A 12,953-nucleotide genomic window follows, 5' to 3' on the forward strand; every position below is an offset into this window, starting at 1 on the left:
CACATCCGCTTGACCGTTGCTTGTACGGAAGCATTCTCTTCCCTCCCTCCACGGCCGTCAGTCTGCAAATCCACAAAGTTTGGAGACTTCTGAAATAGATATTGGGGATTACTAGAAGTGCCCATCGATCGGTACAAGAACAGGAGAATGCAAATTTTAATGTATATATCCGAGTAACTTACTGTCGTGGTTCCGACAGATGAAACTCTTCAAAAGAACTTCGAGGCATTGATTACGTTAAAGAATCTTTATTTTGAGTAGCATAACATTGGCACTGCATAATCGAAGCCAAAAACTGAATTCCCCTCCCGAGCACATAGTATAAAAGCCCAATTCCCTCTTCCAATTAACAGTCATAAATCCCATTCCCCAATTAGCTTGAAATGCAGGCTTCCCCTCCAGTTCTCCAGCCCAATTCCTTATCAGCTCTGGTTACAATAACCTTGTTTCTCACCGCTAGGTTTAGTGTTGTTATGTCTAGCTGGACTCTCGTTCACATCCCCCCTCCCAGCATCACCTAACTCTAAAAGCAAAAGGTAAAAGATGGTTATATTTCCATCTGTTGTCAATGCAAAAACACCCGAAGTTAGCAGCGTTGACACTTACTGTGGTAAAAGAAGAATTGCCACTGGAACAGTGACAAAAGCATTCTGCGCTAGTTTCAGTGTGGTTATGTTAGAAGGCAAGGTATATATGGCATCTAAAACATATAGAAATAAACATGTTATTAATTGCTTTGGAAAACTATTGTCTTGTAAGACCATTTAAGAAAGCAGTTATCAAACAGATGTCCTATACAGGTAGTCCTCAACAATTTGTTTAGTGACCGTTCCTAGTGGACAATCATTTATATATGAGCCAGCAGTGTGCAGCAGCAGCCAAAAAAGCCAGTACAATCCTGGGCTGTATTAACAGAAGGGTAGAATTAAGATCGCATGAAGTATTAGCACAGCTTTACAAAACCTTTGTAAGACCACACTTAAAATACTGCATCCAGTTTTAGTCGCCATATCATAAAAGATGTTGATATTCAGGAAAGAGTGGGGAGAAGAGCAACAAAGATAATTAGGGGGTTGGAGGCTAAAACATATGAAGAACCGTTGCAGGAATTGGGTTTGTCTAGTCTAGTGAAAACAAGGACTAGGGGTGACATGATAGCAGTCTTCCAATATTTGAGGGGCTACCACAAAGAGGAGGGGATCAACCTATTTTCCAAAGCACCAGAAGGCAGGAGAAGAAACAATGGATGGGAACTAATCAAGGAGAGAAGCAACCTGGAATTAAGGAGAAACTTCCTAAGAGTGAGGACAATTAACCAGTGGAACAGCTTGCCTCCAGAAGCTGTGGGTGTTCCCACACTGGAGGTTTTCAAGAAGAGATTGGACCGCCACTTGTCTGAAATGGTGTAGGGTCTCCTGCTTGAGCAGTGGGTTGGACTACAAGACCTCTAAGGTCCCTTCCAACTCTGTTATTCTGTTATTAATATAATTTCAGCAATAGGTTGTGGTCTGCATGTTTTTTTAATTTTTATTTTATTTGCTCCCATTCCTAACACCACTCCGTCTAATGCTACGTACTCACCAATTTTATTTACAGCTGCATTGAGTATTTCCAATTTCAAACACTCCTGCAGAAGTTCTATATCCAGGTACGATATATCATTCTTGCTAATGTTTAAACTTTTCAGTTCTTTCAAACATAGGCGTCCCACTAACGCTGAAAGTCTGTTCCTAGGAGAAAAGGAAGGAAGAGCGTTACGGCGGAGGTCGCACAAAACAGCTATCTTGCTACAGGCCCGAGGTTGACTGCTCAATTTATTTATTTTATTTATTAACATATTTTATATGGCTGCCCAACTCACGGCTCCAGTGCAGCTTACGACATTTAAAAAAACCACCCCATAAAATCCCATCAAAATACAAATGCCATCCCGCAGATCTTTTCTCCTATACAAGTAGTCCTCAACTTGAAACAGTCCGTTTAGCGACCGTTCAAACTGACAACAGCACTGAAAAACAGTGACTCAGGACCGTTTTTCACCGTTACGACCTTTGCAGCCTCCCCATGGTCACGTGATCAAAATTCGGGCACTTGGCAACTGGCATGTACTTATGACGGTTGCAATCTCCTTTTGCAACCTTCTGACAAGCAAAGTCAATGGGGAAGCCAGATTCACTTAACAACCGGGTTACTAACTTATCCCACTGCAGTGATTCAAGTTAACGACTGAGGTAAGAAAGGTTGTAAAATGGAGCAAAACTCATTTAGCTCTCCGTTAACAATTTTGGGTTCAATTGTGGTCGTAAATCAAGGAATACCCATATTCAAGTCAGCCTCAGTTTCTGATGACTACATAAAGCAGGGGTCTTCAAACTTGGCCCTTTTATGACTTGTGGACTTCAACTCCCAGAATTCATCAGCCAGCATGCCTGGCTGAGGAATTCTGGGAGGGGTCTTCAAACTTGGCCCTTTTATGACTTGTGGACTTCAACTCCCAGAATTCCTCAGCCAGCTTGCCTGGCTAAGGAATTCTGGGAGGAGTCTTTAAACTTGACCCTTTTATGACTTGTGGACTTCAACTCCCAGAATTCCTCAGCCAGCAGTGCCTGGCTGAGGAATTCTGGGAGGGGTCTTCAAACTTGGCCCTTTTATGACTTGTGGACTTCAACTCCCAGAATTCCTCAGCCAGCGTGCCTGGCTGAGGAATTCTGGGAGTTGAAGTTCACAAGTCATAAAAGGGCCAACTTTGAAGATCCCTGACATAAAGCAACCGTGTGGTTTTCTTGGCTGTGTTACAGACATGGTTAATCGCAGCCTTCTTACAGGATGGTTGTGAAAGTTGGGCCTGACACACTTAACCCCATACAGGTCATCCTTGATTTACAACAGTTCGTTTACTGACTATTCAAAGTTACAACAATGCCGGGAAAAGCGATTTATGACTATTTTTCACACTTATGACCATTGCAGCATTCCCGGTGGTTAGGTGATTTACATCTGGATGCATGGCAACTGGTTCATATTTATGACAGTCGCAGCGTCCCAGGTTCATATGGTCCCGTTTTGCGACCTTCTGACAAGCCGAGTCAATGGGGAATTCAGATTCCCTTCACAACCGTGTTATTAATTTAACAACTGCAGGGATTCGCTTAACAAACGTGGCAAGAAAAGTGGTAATATGGGACAAAACTCACTTAACAAATGTCTCACTTAGCAACATACGTTCTGGGCTCACTTGTCGTCCTAAGTTGAGGACTACCTGTACTTTCCTCATCTTACCGCTCCCTACTCATGCTAACTCTGGAGAAAAATATATAAACACCTCGGCCTACGCTCTCACCCTTCCAATATGAGATGCTCCAGCTTGATCAGAATATCGCCAAGATCTCTAGGAATGCCTATCAGTTGGTTGTATGACAAATTGAGAAATTTTAAGGTTGGACAGGTGACTTTTGGATTGAAACATAAGGTAGGCCCAATTTCATTGCGCGAAACGTCGAGGTGAACGATCTGAGGCATTTCCAAGAGATACTGTGGGAAAGACTTCAAGCGGTTGCTGTGCAGGTCGAGATAAGTCAAACATTTCAGGGTCTAAAAGAAGAAAAAATTACGACAAATGAGCCTATTTCATAAATTACGACAGGGCAAATAAAGCCGTTTAAAAGGTAGCTTATTTAAGGGATGATTTGAGAGAGAAATATCTGGAAAAAGGCCAAAATGGTTACATGTTTCTCTCAAGGATACTCCTCTAATAAACGTAAATGGATTCCCCAGTTTTATCGTAACACCGTTGAATTTAGTCAGAAAGGATAGAAGACAGAACATAAAATCTGGAAGGGACCTCAGAGATCTTCTAGTCCAACCCCTACTCAAGACATGAGACCTTATATCATGGGCAAATGGTTGTCCAGGCTAGTTTTGAAAACCTCCAATGATGGAGCATTTAGAGGCCTCCAAACTCTTCAACACTGCAAGACGATCAAACCGGTCAGTCCAAGAGGAGATCAACCCTGACTGCTCTTTAGAAGGCCAGATCCTGAAGTTGAAACTCAAGGACTTTGGCCACCTAATGAGAAGGAAGGACTCACTGGAGAAGAGCCTGATGCTGGAAAAGATGGAGGGCAAGAGAAGAAGGGGACGACAGAGAATGAGGTGGCTGGATGGAGTCCCTGAAGCAGTAGGCGTGAGCTTCAATGGACTCCAGAAGATGGTAGAGGACAGGAAGGCCTGGAGGAACGTTGTCCATGGGTTTCGCGATGGGTCGGACATGACTTCGCAACTAACAACAACAACAAAACTCTTCAACGCATTGAATCCTTCGAGAAATTTCAGATTTTTCATTGACACCAACCCCCCCCCCCCACCCAATTCTATCTCTTCTCAGTCCAGGTTCTACAAATTACCCATTATGTCGGCTAAAACTAACCATTTGGAATTAAATGCACCTTACTTTTTATTTAATTTTATGTCATTTTGATTATATACTGTCAAGGAGAAAGAAGTCCTTGTAATTTATATAATAAAATGTAACCAATAAATCAGAGAAGGAGCAAAAAAACCCACCTGATTTGCTACCATTTGAATGTAGAGCGGGCCCTTAAAATAACTGAAAACTACACTGCACAGCCTGGCCCTTTAAGGGGGACACAGAGTTTCTTCGTTGAAGAAATGCAGTTAGTAATATGTAAATGTATTTCTTTATTGGTTTTTTTTAATTATTTTTCATGTTTTAAATTTTTGGTCGGGTGATGGACGTGTGCTTGGGATAAACACACACGTCCGTCGTCGACAAAAAAATAAATTAAATTAAACAGTAAAACGGTAAAAAATAAAATAATTAAAAAGCATATATAAATAAAAAAAGAAAACAAAAACAACAGGAAAAATATTCAGAGGACAGATCTGATGGACTACTAGGTTTTGTTTTTTTTTGCTGTTCAGTTTCCTATGTTGTTATAAAAATCACATTATCTAGAATTGTTTCTATTCTACAGAGATATTTTATGGCTCTAATTGTACCTAATAAAACATTCACTCTTAGCAATGGCTTATTCCGTTACAGAAGAAACCAGCCCAAAACTTTCTCTTAGATCGCTTTCCCGTTGCCTTCTAATTTTTGCAAATTTTGCAAAAACATATCGCATCTCACATTCTTTCAAACGGCTTATCCAAGTTTGGAGATTAACATTCTTCCAATGAGGACACAGTCCAGCTAGAAAATTATAGCATTCTTAGAAACTATGTTCTTAATGTTCTTAATCACACAGCTAATGGGACCAGGAACTAGTTTAACGAAGAGAAGGACGAGGGGGGACATGATAGCAGTGTTCCAGTATCTCAGGGGCTGCCCCAAAGAAGAGGGAGTCAAGCTATTCTCCAAAGCACCTGAAGGCAGGACAAGAAGCAACGGATGGAAACTGATCAAGGAGAGAAGCAACCTGGAACAAAGGAGAAACTTCCTGACAGAACAATTAACCAGTGGAACAACCTGCCTCTAGAAGTGGTGAATGCTCCAACACTGAAAGTTTTTAAGAACAGACTGGACAGCCATTTGTCTGAAATGGTGTAGGGTTCCTGCCTGAGCAGGGGGTTGGACTCGATGACCTCCAAGGTCCCTTCCAACATCATCATCATCATCATCATCATCATCATCATCATCATCATCATCATCATTATTTTTATTATGAATCATCGCACAGTCAGCCAGATGTTCAGACTGGATTTGGCATTTTTGTCTACCTATCGAGTCCTTACCCAGGACCTGGGATAGGCAGATGTAGATGTTTGATGGTATTACAGATATCGTCGCTGGATGGAAGCCGTTCCTAGTAAGGCCACCTTTTGCAATTGACTAATGGCGAATTTGTCAATGCCAATGATGTTCAAGTGGTGCTCCAGTTGTTTTGGGATTGCACCCAAGGCGCCTATTATTATTATTATTATTATTATTATTATTATTATTATTATTATTATCATCATCATCATCATCATCATCATTATTATCATTATTATCATCACCATCATCATCATCATCATCATTATTATTATTATTATCATTATCATTATTATTATTATTAAAGTTGTTCCAGGTTGTGTTTTAATTGCTTTTCGGACTAAAATCAAGTATTTTCCGATTCCTTCATCCTTCTCTTCCGACGTTTGGGAGACTCACCTCACAAAGTTGTTTTGGAATGCAGGAAAGCTGGTTGTGATGCAGTTCTAATTTGTCGAGATGTTCGAAGTGGGTAATTAAGCAAAGACTTTGACTGATGGGATCTATGTTCTCCAGCTCATTGGAAGACAGGTCGAGGGATTTAATATATTCTCTGTCAGAGGCCAGGGAAGAAAAACTGTCCGAGCTCTTCAGGTTTGATTGGAAGATAGACGTGCCTTCTAATTTATAATTAAAAAAAAAATAACAACATTCAATTTCTTTAGCAACATCTGTTGCCCTGGTTTCATCGGATTTTGGCGAGCTGTACCAAACAGTTAAAAACTTTTAGATTAAATGTCTAAAGGAGTTTAGCAATGTAGAAGTCTAACAGTTGCTTTAAAATACACGTAGTCCTCGACTTATGACAATTGAGCCCGACATTTCGGTGGTTCAGTGAATTCTGCCCCCTTTTATGACCTTTCTTGCCACCGTTGTTAAGTGAATCACTGCCGTTATGAAGTTAGTGACAGGGTTGTTAAGTGAATCTGGCTTCCGCATTGACTTTGCTGGTCAGGTCACTAAAGGGGATCACGTGACCCCCCCCGGGACCGTCATAAATGTGAGTTACTCGAAAAGCATCCGAATGCAAATCACATGACCATGAGGATGCTGCCGTGATCACATGACCCCTGAATATAGCAATCGTCATAAATATGAGTCGGTTGCCAGGGGGTCTGAATTTCGATCACGTGACCGTGGGGATGCGGCAACGGTCGTTAAAGCATGAAAAAAGGTCATAAGTCACTTTTTTCCAGGATCGTCGTAACTTTGAACGGTCACTAAATGAACTGTGGTAAGCCGAGGACTACCTGTACTGAGAATCGGTAACACTTTCACGCGTTTAAATATTGGCACGTGGGACTAAGAAATAAAGGGATTACCGTGGTTTCCCGAAAATAGGAGCCAATAGGAAAGTAAGCCCCAGGGTGATTTTTCAGGATGCTCGTAATATAAGCCCCGCCCCCCAAAATAAGCCCCGGTTAAGATCGTCAACCGGACGGATGCATTGAGTACCGTATTTCCCTGAATATAAGTCCTAACTGGAAAATAAGCCCTGATGAGTCCTTTGGAGCAAAAATTAATACAGGACCCGGTCTTATTTTCGGAGAAACACGGTAGGAAGTAAACAAGCTAAATTATTGTATGCAAACCACAGTACGTGGTTACGCCGAAACCAAACCACATTAAACTTGCATGATCCCAATAATAGTAACACTATGAACAGTCTTGCTCGTATTTTAGTATTCTGCACCATGATAATAGCTTCGTTTTGTTTTGAACTATTTTGGATCAGGCGTGCTTTTGATAAGATACGTTTAAACTTTAATATCTATTATAATTTTCTACTTACTGTAGGACTCTTCAGAAAACACATTATTTCTTCTTTGGTTCGTTAATGGTTCGTAAGGTGATCCAGGCCCCTGAAAAGAAAAAGAAAAATCAAAAGCGGGACTTTTGAACACTTTTTAAGGATATTCTACTAAGATAATTAAAGGCCTGGAGGCTAAAACATATGAAGAACGGCTGCAGGATTTGGGAATGGCCAGACTAGAGAAAGGAAGGACTAGGGGGGACATGATAGCAGCATTCTAGTATTTGAGGGGCTGCCACAAAGAGGAGGGGGTCAATTTATTTCCAAAGCACCAGAAGGCAAGATAAGAAACAATGGATGGAAACTGATCAAGGAGAGAAGCAACCTGGAATTAAGGAGAAATTTCCTAACAATTAATCAGTGGAACGGCTTGCCTCCAGAAGTTGTGGATGCTCCATCACTGGAGGCTTTTAAGAAAAGACTGGACAGCCACTTGTCTGAGATGGTATAGGGCAGGGGTAGGCAACCTTGCCTCTTTTATGACTCGTGGACTTCAACTCCCAGAATTCCTCAGCCAGCCATGCTGAGGGGAAAGGGAGAGGTATCCAAGCTGAGCCGTGTTGGCTCAGGAATTCTGGGGGTTGAAGTCCACCAGTCATAAAAGAGCCAAGGATGCCTACCCCTGGTATAGGGTCTCCTGTTTGAGCAGGGGGTTGGACTAGAAGACCTCCAAAATCCCTTCCAACTCTGTCCTAAATTTAAAATTTGATTTTGCTCATCAGAAACCAGCAGTGAAGGTCTCACACACAGCCTGCGGGTGACCACAGGATGCTGTAATGTTGTATTTGTGATTGCCGAGTGCCTGAATCGTGATTGTGTAAGCACAGGGATGCTGCGATGCCTGCAATGACGAGGTCCCGTCGTTAAGTCCCCCCCCCCCTCATTCAGAGCCATTGTAACTCTGAATGAGAGCTGAACTGGCCGTCGTTAAATGAGGACTCCCTGTACAGTTGGAACCCATTTAAACCCTTTCTCTCACCACGGATCTAGAATGTCTTTGGAGGGGAGGAGAGTAGGTTTGAAGAGGTTTCGGGAGGTCTGCGGCGGCCACGGAGTAAGATTTCTGCCTCACCATAAATGAGCTTTCACTGCCTGAGGTGAAAAGAAAAAAAACGATTAAAATAAATCACACTTATATGTACATAACAGGGTAATGAAAGAAACTAAAAAAAAACCCCCACCAAACTTCCACTAATAACAATCCAGATGTCAGAAATGTAGCATGATGCAACCCCCCAAAATATATTGTAGCCTCAATCAATTTACAGATAGTCCTTGATTTATGGCAGGGGTCCTTAAACTTGGCCACTTTTAAGACTTGTGGACTTCAACTCCCAGAATTCTGGGAGTTGAAGTCCATAAGCATGGCTGGCTGGGGAATTCTGGGAGTTGAAGTCCACACTTAGCAACATAAATTTGGGGCTCTATTGTGGTCATACTGTAAATCAGGGGTCCTCAAACCTGACCACAATAGAGCCCCAAATTTATGTTGCTAAGTGAAACATTGAAGTGACTTTTGTCCCATTTTATGATCTTTCTTGCCACAATTGTGAAATGAACAGAATTACTTGCCACTTCTGACTTGTAAATTCTGAGTTGCAGTGAAATTCATTAAAACAATAATCTGTTCCACCTTTTCCGCAATGCATAGGTTATGCAGATTAAAACAGATTAGATTATAACATTGCACATTACAGCTGGAGGAACAGAGGCAGAGATAACACTGTCATATTTAATATTTTTTTTAAAATATTGAAAACTGTAGAAAACTGTAGATTCCCACAATCCTCATGCTATAGACACATCATTCCCATGCCCGTAACTCCAACTGACTGTGTTCTTTTTACACACAAGTGTGTTGATATATTAACGGAGCGATAAATCTGTTCATTTCATTAAGCAAATGTACCTTCGCTCTCTACGTCGTCGCTCAGAGAGAAAACATTGTCAGCTAAAGGATCAGGTAAGAACGTCCATTCGTCAAATTTGTGCATTTCGTCATTCTGGCTGCTTAAGTCAGATCTTGACTGATCTGTGTAACTACTCGTCCTCTGATATCGAAGGACCATTACGGCCAACGCGGAACCTGGATTTTACATACAAGAAAGAAATGTAATACTATTTCACAAATACCGGACAGACTACATGCTACATATAGTGGCTGTGTTCAGAGCCGTAAGTAATTTGAACGTACGTGCGCTGGTTTACATAATTCGATTTCCATTTTAGAACAACTGGAAAGCTTGGACGACCTGCTTCAAAATAATGCAGAGTAGTGAAATTATGGCATTAAGTTTTTCTCTTCGTACAATGCCTTATTCTGAAGTGGGGACGCCCTGCTTCTCAATCTGAGGGCCATTCTGCAACTGGTTGAACAATAAATATACAGTAGTGGCCAAAATTGTGGAAACCTTTTGGGAAAAGTGTACAGTAGAAATGCCACCTTTGGTTAAGTTTCCACCCATTTTTTTTTCTAATTTCTTTATAACGGTAGCATTGTTCACTTAATAATACTATTTTACATCGCTTTCTGGGTGATCAGTCAACTCTTTGCACCATTACTTTAATTTTATTACCTTTTACAAGCTCATTAAATGAAAGAACACCAAAAAAACCCAACTAACTTGATAGCGATTTGATTTGATTTTGATTTTATTAAATTTATACCCCGCCCTTCTCCCGGAGGACTCACATAACACATAACACACTGACAAACGTCCTCCTCTCAGCTTCAATACATGACATCAATCACTGGATCCTACTTTGATCTGATTGGCTCATGGCCAAAACAAGATGACACCTGATTGGTTCTCTAAACACTCATGCTCATTGGCTACAATCAGATGAAGGAAATCTACCTGATATCAACCTAAGCAAATTGTGCTTCCTTTTTCTGGTTCTTTGGCTATAACTTTTCATAGAATACAGTACAGATAATTGAACAAACTTTGTTGCATTACATTCTTGATTAAATTATCTTTCCATTGATATATAATTTTATGGTACTGCTCCAAAAATAAAAGTAGTGTTATTAGCCATCAAACCTCAAAAATACACTTTTTCCAAAAGGTTTCCACAAGGCCACTACTGTATGATTTTTTTGTAAACAACTCAGGATGGCGAACATATCCAACATAGCTTCTTCCTCCTACTTTCCCCACAACAGCCCTGTCAGGCTAGTTGGGGTGTGTGTGTGTGTGTGTGTGAGAGAGAGAGAGAGAGAGGGGGGGGGCTGGCTCAGAGTCACCTAGCTGGCTTTTATGCAGAAGGTGGGACTAAAAGTCACAGTCTCTTGGTGATTGGTCCAAAATTACCCAACTGGCCCCTGCTTTCTAGTCTAATTGAATGGGACTTGTTCCAGAATTCCACAACAAACAATGGAAAAGGTTGGAAGCTCCTTGCCTCCTGACAGCTTCTCCCTCCTACTAACAAAATAACTACGGCAGAAATCTAAATCAAAGGATGGCACAGCAAACAATCATTATCCATGTTCATAGGACTATGGTTTGTCTGTATGAAAGATTCTAGGAACAAGCCAACTTACGCTGTCTAATATAGGGCTTTTCAACCTTTTCACCCATTGTACCACTTTTAGGAGATGACAACATCCGAGTACCACCAGCAAGGTGTCAAAAACTTGACGACCCCCCCCAAAAAAGAGAAAAAGTGATAAAGTGCAGGTAGTCCTCGACGTACAACAGTTCGCTTAGTGACTGTTCGAAGTTACAATGGCACTGAAAAAAGTGCCCCCCAAGCCACAGCCGAGCAAGACCCCTGACTGCCCACCCAGCGGCGCTCTTCCTCCTGTCCGAGGTTTTCATTGTTGTGAGCATTTCTGTTGAGGATTGGCAGCGGGGGGTAGGGTTGGGGGGTGTTTGGTTTTTATTCCCCCCGTCTGCTGGGTGGTTGCAGCAGGTTTTGGTCACTTCACATGACCCTGGGACACTGTGACCGTCATAAATATGAATCAGTTGCCAAGCATCTGAATGTAAATCACAAGACCCTGGAGGGGCTGCAACATTCCAGCTGATTGGCGCTTCTTCTGGGCTCAGCAGAAGCACCAGGATCAGCGCGGAGCTCCAGCTGGATCCTGGCGCTGATCCTGGCGCTTCCACCGAGCCCTGACAGCCCTGCAGCTCCAGCCGTCTCTCGCTCAGGCTTGTGCGGTGCTGCCACCGGTTCAGCTCATTCCTCTCCCCCGCTACCACTTTTCTAGGATGGTCGCGTACCACCTGCCAGGTGCCAATGTACTACAGGTGGTACCTGTACCACTGGTTGAAAAGCCCTGGTCTAATAATCCAATACTCAGAATTTTCAGAATATACAGTACAAGTGTCGACTCAGTGGCCTGTGAAAGACCCGTTGGCTCTTATCCTATTTAGCGGCGAGCTCTGAAATAGCATAGAGGTGGCTTGACTACCCCTTTGGGGGAGCAGCCATCCCAATCAGGAGGAGAGTCAAACATGGAATTAGCCTGGACTCACTGCGTAAACACAAGAGGGCAAGGTCTAACTAGCCCTGAATGCCTTTGAGCCTCGCCTGGTCATTCACAGGCAAAAGCTGCCAGTCTGGGGCGATTCCTGTATTATAGGCAGGCAACATCTATCTAACAAAATGAAATTCAATGGTGAAAAAAGTAAGGTTCTACATTTAGGCAAGAAAAACCAAATGTGCAGATATAGTATAGGGGGTACCTTGCTCAATAGTAGTAACTGTGAGAGGGACCTCAGAGTCCTAGTGGATAATCACTTAAATATGAGCCAGCCGTGTGCCACAGCTGCCAAAAAAGCCAATGCAGTACTAGACTGCATTAACAGAGGGATAGAATCAAGATCACGCGAAGTATTAATACCACTTTACAATGCCTTAGTAAGGCCACACTTGGAATACTGCATCCAGTTTTGGTCACCACGATGTAAAAAAGATGTTGAGACTCTAGAAAGAGTGCAGAGAAGAGCAACAAAGATGATCAGGGGGCTGGAGGCTAAAACATATAAAGAACGGTTGCTGGAATTGGGTATGTCTAGTTTAATGAAGACAAGGACGAGGGGTGATATGATAGCAGTGTTCCAATATCTCAGGGGCTGCCCCAAAGAAGAGAGAGTCAAGCTATTCTCCAAAGCCCAGGAAGGCAGGACAAGAAGCAACGGATGGAAACTAATCAAGGAGAGAAGCAACCTAGAACTCAGGAGAAACTTCCTGACAGTTAGAACAATTAACCAGTGGAACAACCTGCCTCCAGAAGCGGTGAATGCTCCAACACTGGAAGTTTTTAAGAAGAGACTGGACAGCCATTTGTCTGAAATGGTATAGGGTTTCCTGCCTGAGCAGGGGGTTGGACTAGATGACCTCCAAGGTCCCTTCCAA

General features: G+C 42.3%; 1 protein-coding gene across 1 annotated transcript in view; it reads right to left on the reverse strand.

The window, feature by feature from the left end:
* The window catches only part of LRRK2 (leucine rich repeat kinase 2), a gene marked incomplete at its 3' end in the record, with an annotated part of 76,418 nt that overhangs the window by 31,400 nt on the left and 32,065 nt on the right, over window positions 1–12,953 (reverse strand). The window contains exons 19-26 of the mRNA XM_029282970.1: window positions 12,599–12,649; window positions 9,496–9,673; window positions 8,566–8,678; window positions 7,566–7,635; window positions 6,173–6,393; window positions 3,341–3,591; window positions 1,582–1,730; window positions 607–700 (exon numbers count right to left, since the gene is read on the reverse strand). Of these exons, the coding sequence (XP_029138803.1) occupies window positions 607–700; window positions 1,582–1,730; window positions 3,341–3,591; window positions 6,173–6,393; window positions 7,566–7,635; window positions 8,566–8,678; window positions 9,496–9,673; window positions 12,599–12,649 (1,127 nt within the window). The remainder of the gene's footprint in view (window positions 1–606; window positions 701–1,581; window positions 1,731–3,340; window positions 3,592–6,172; window positions 6,394–7,565; window positions 7,636–8,565; window positions 8,679–9,495; window positions 9,674–12,598; window positions 12,650–12,953) is intronic.

Source organism: Protobothrops mucrosquamatus, unplaced genomic scaffold (assembly GCF_001527695.2).
Source record: "Protobothrops mucrosquamatus isolate PMUCROS unplaced genomic scaffold, P.Mucros_1.0 scaffold_30, whole genome shotgun sequence".
Lineage (NCBI taxonomy): Eukaryota > Metazoa > Chordata > Lepidosauria > Squamata > Viperidae > Protobothrops > Protobothrops mucrosquamatus.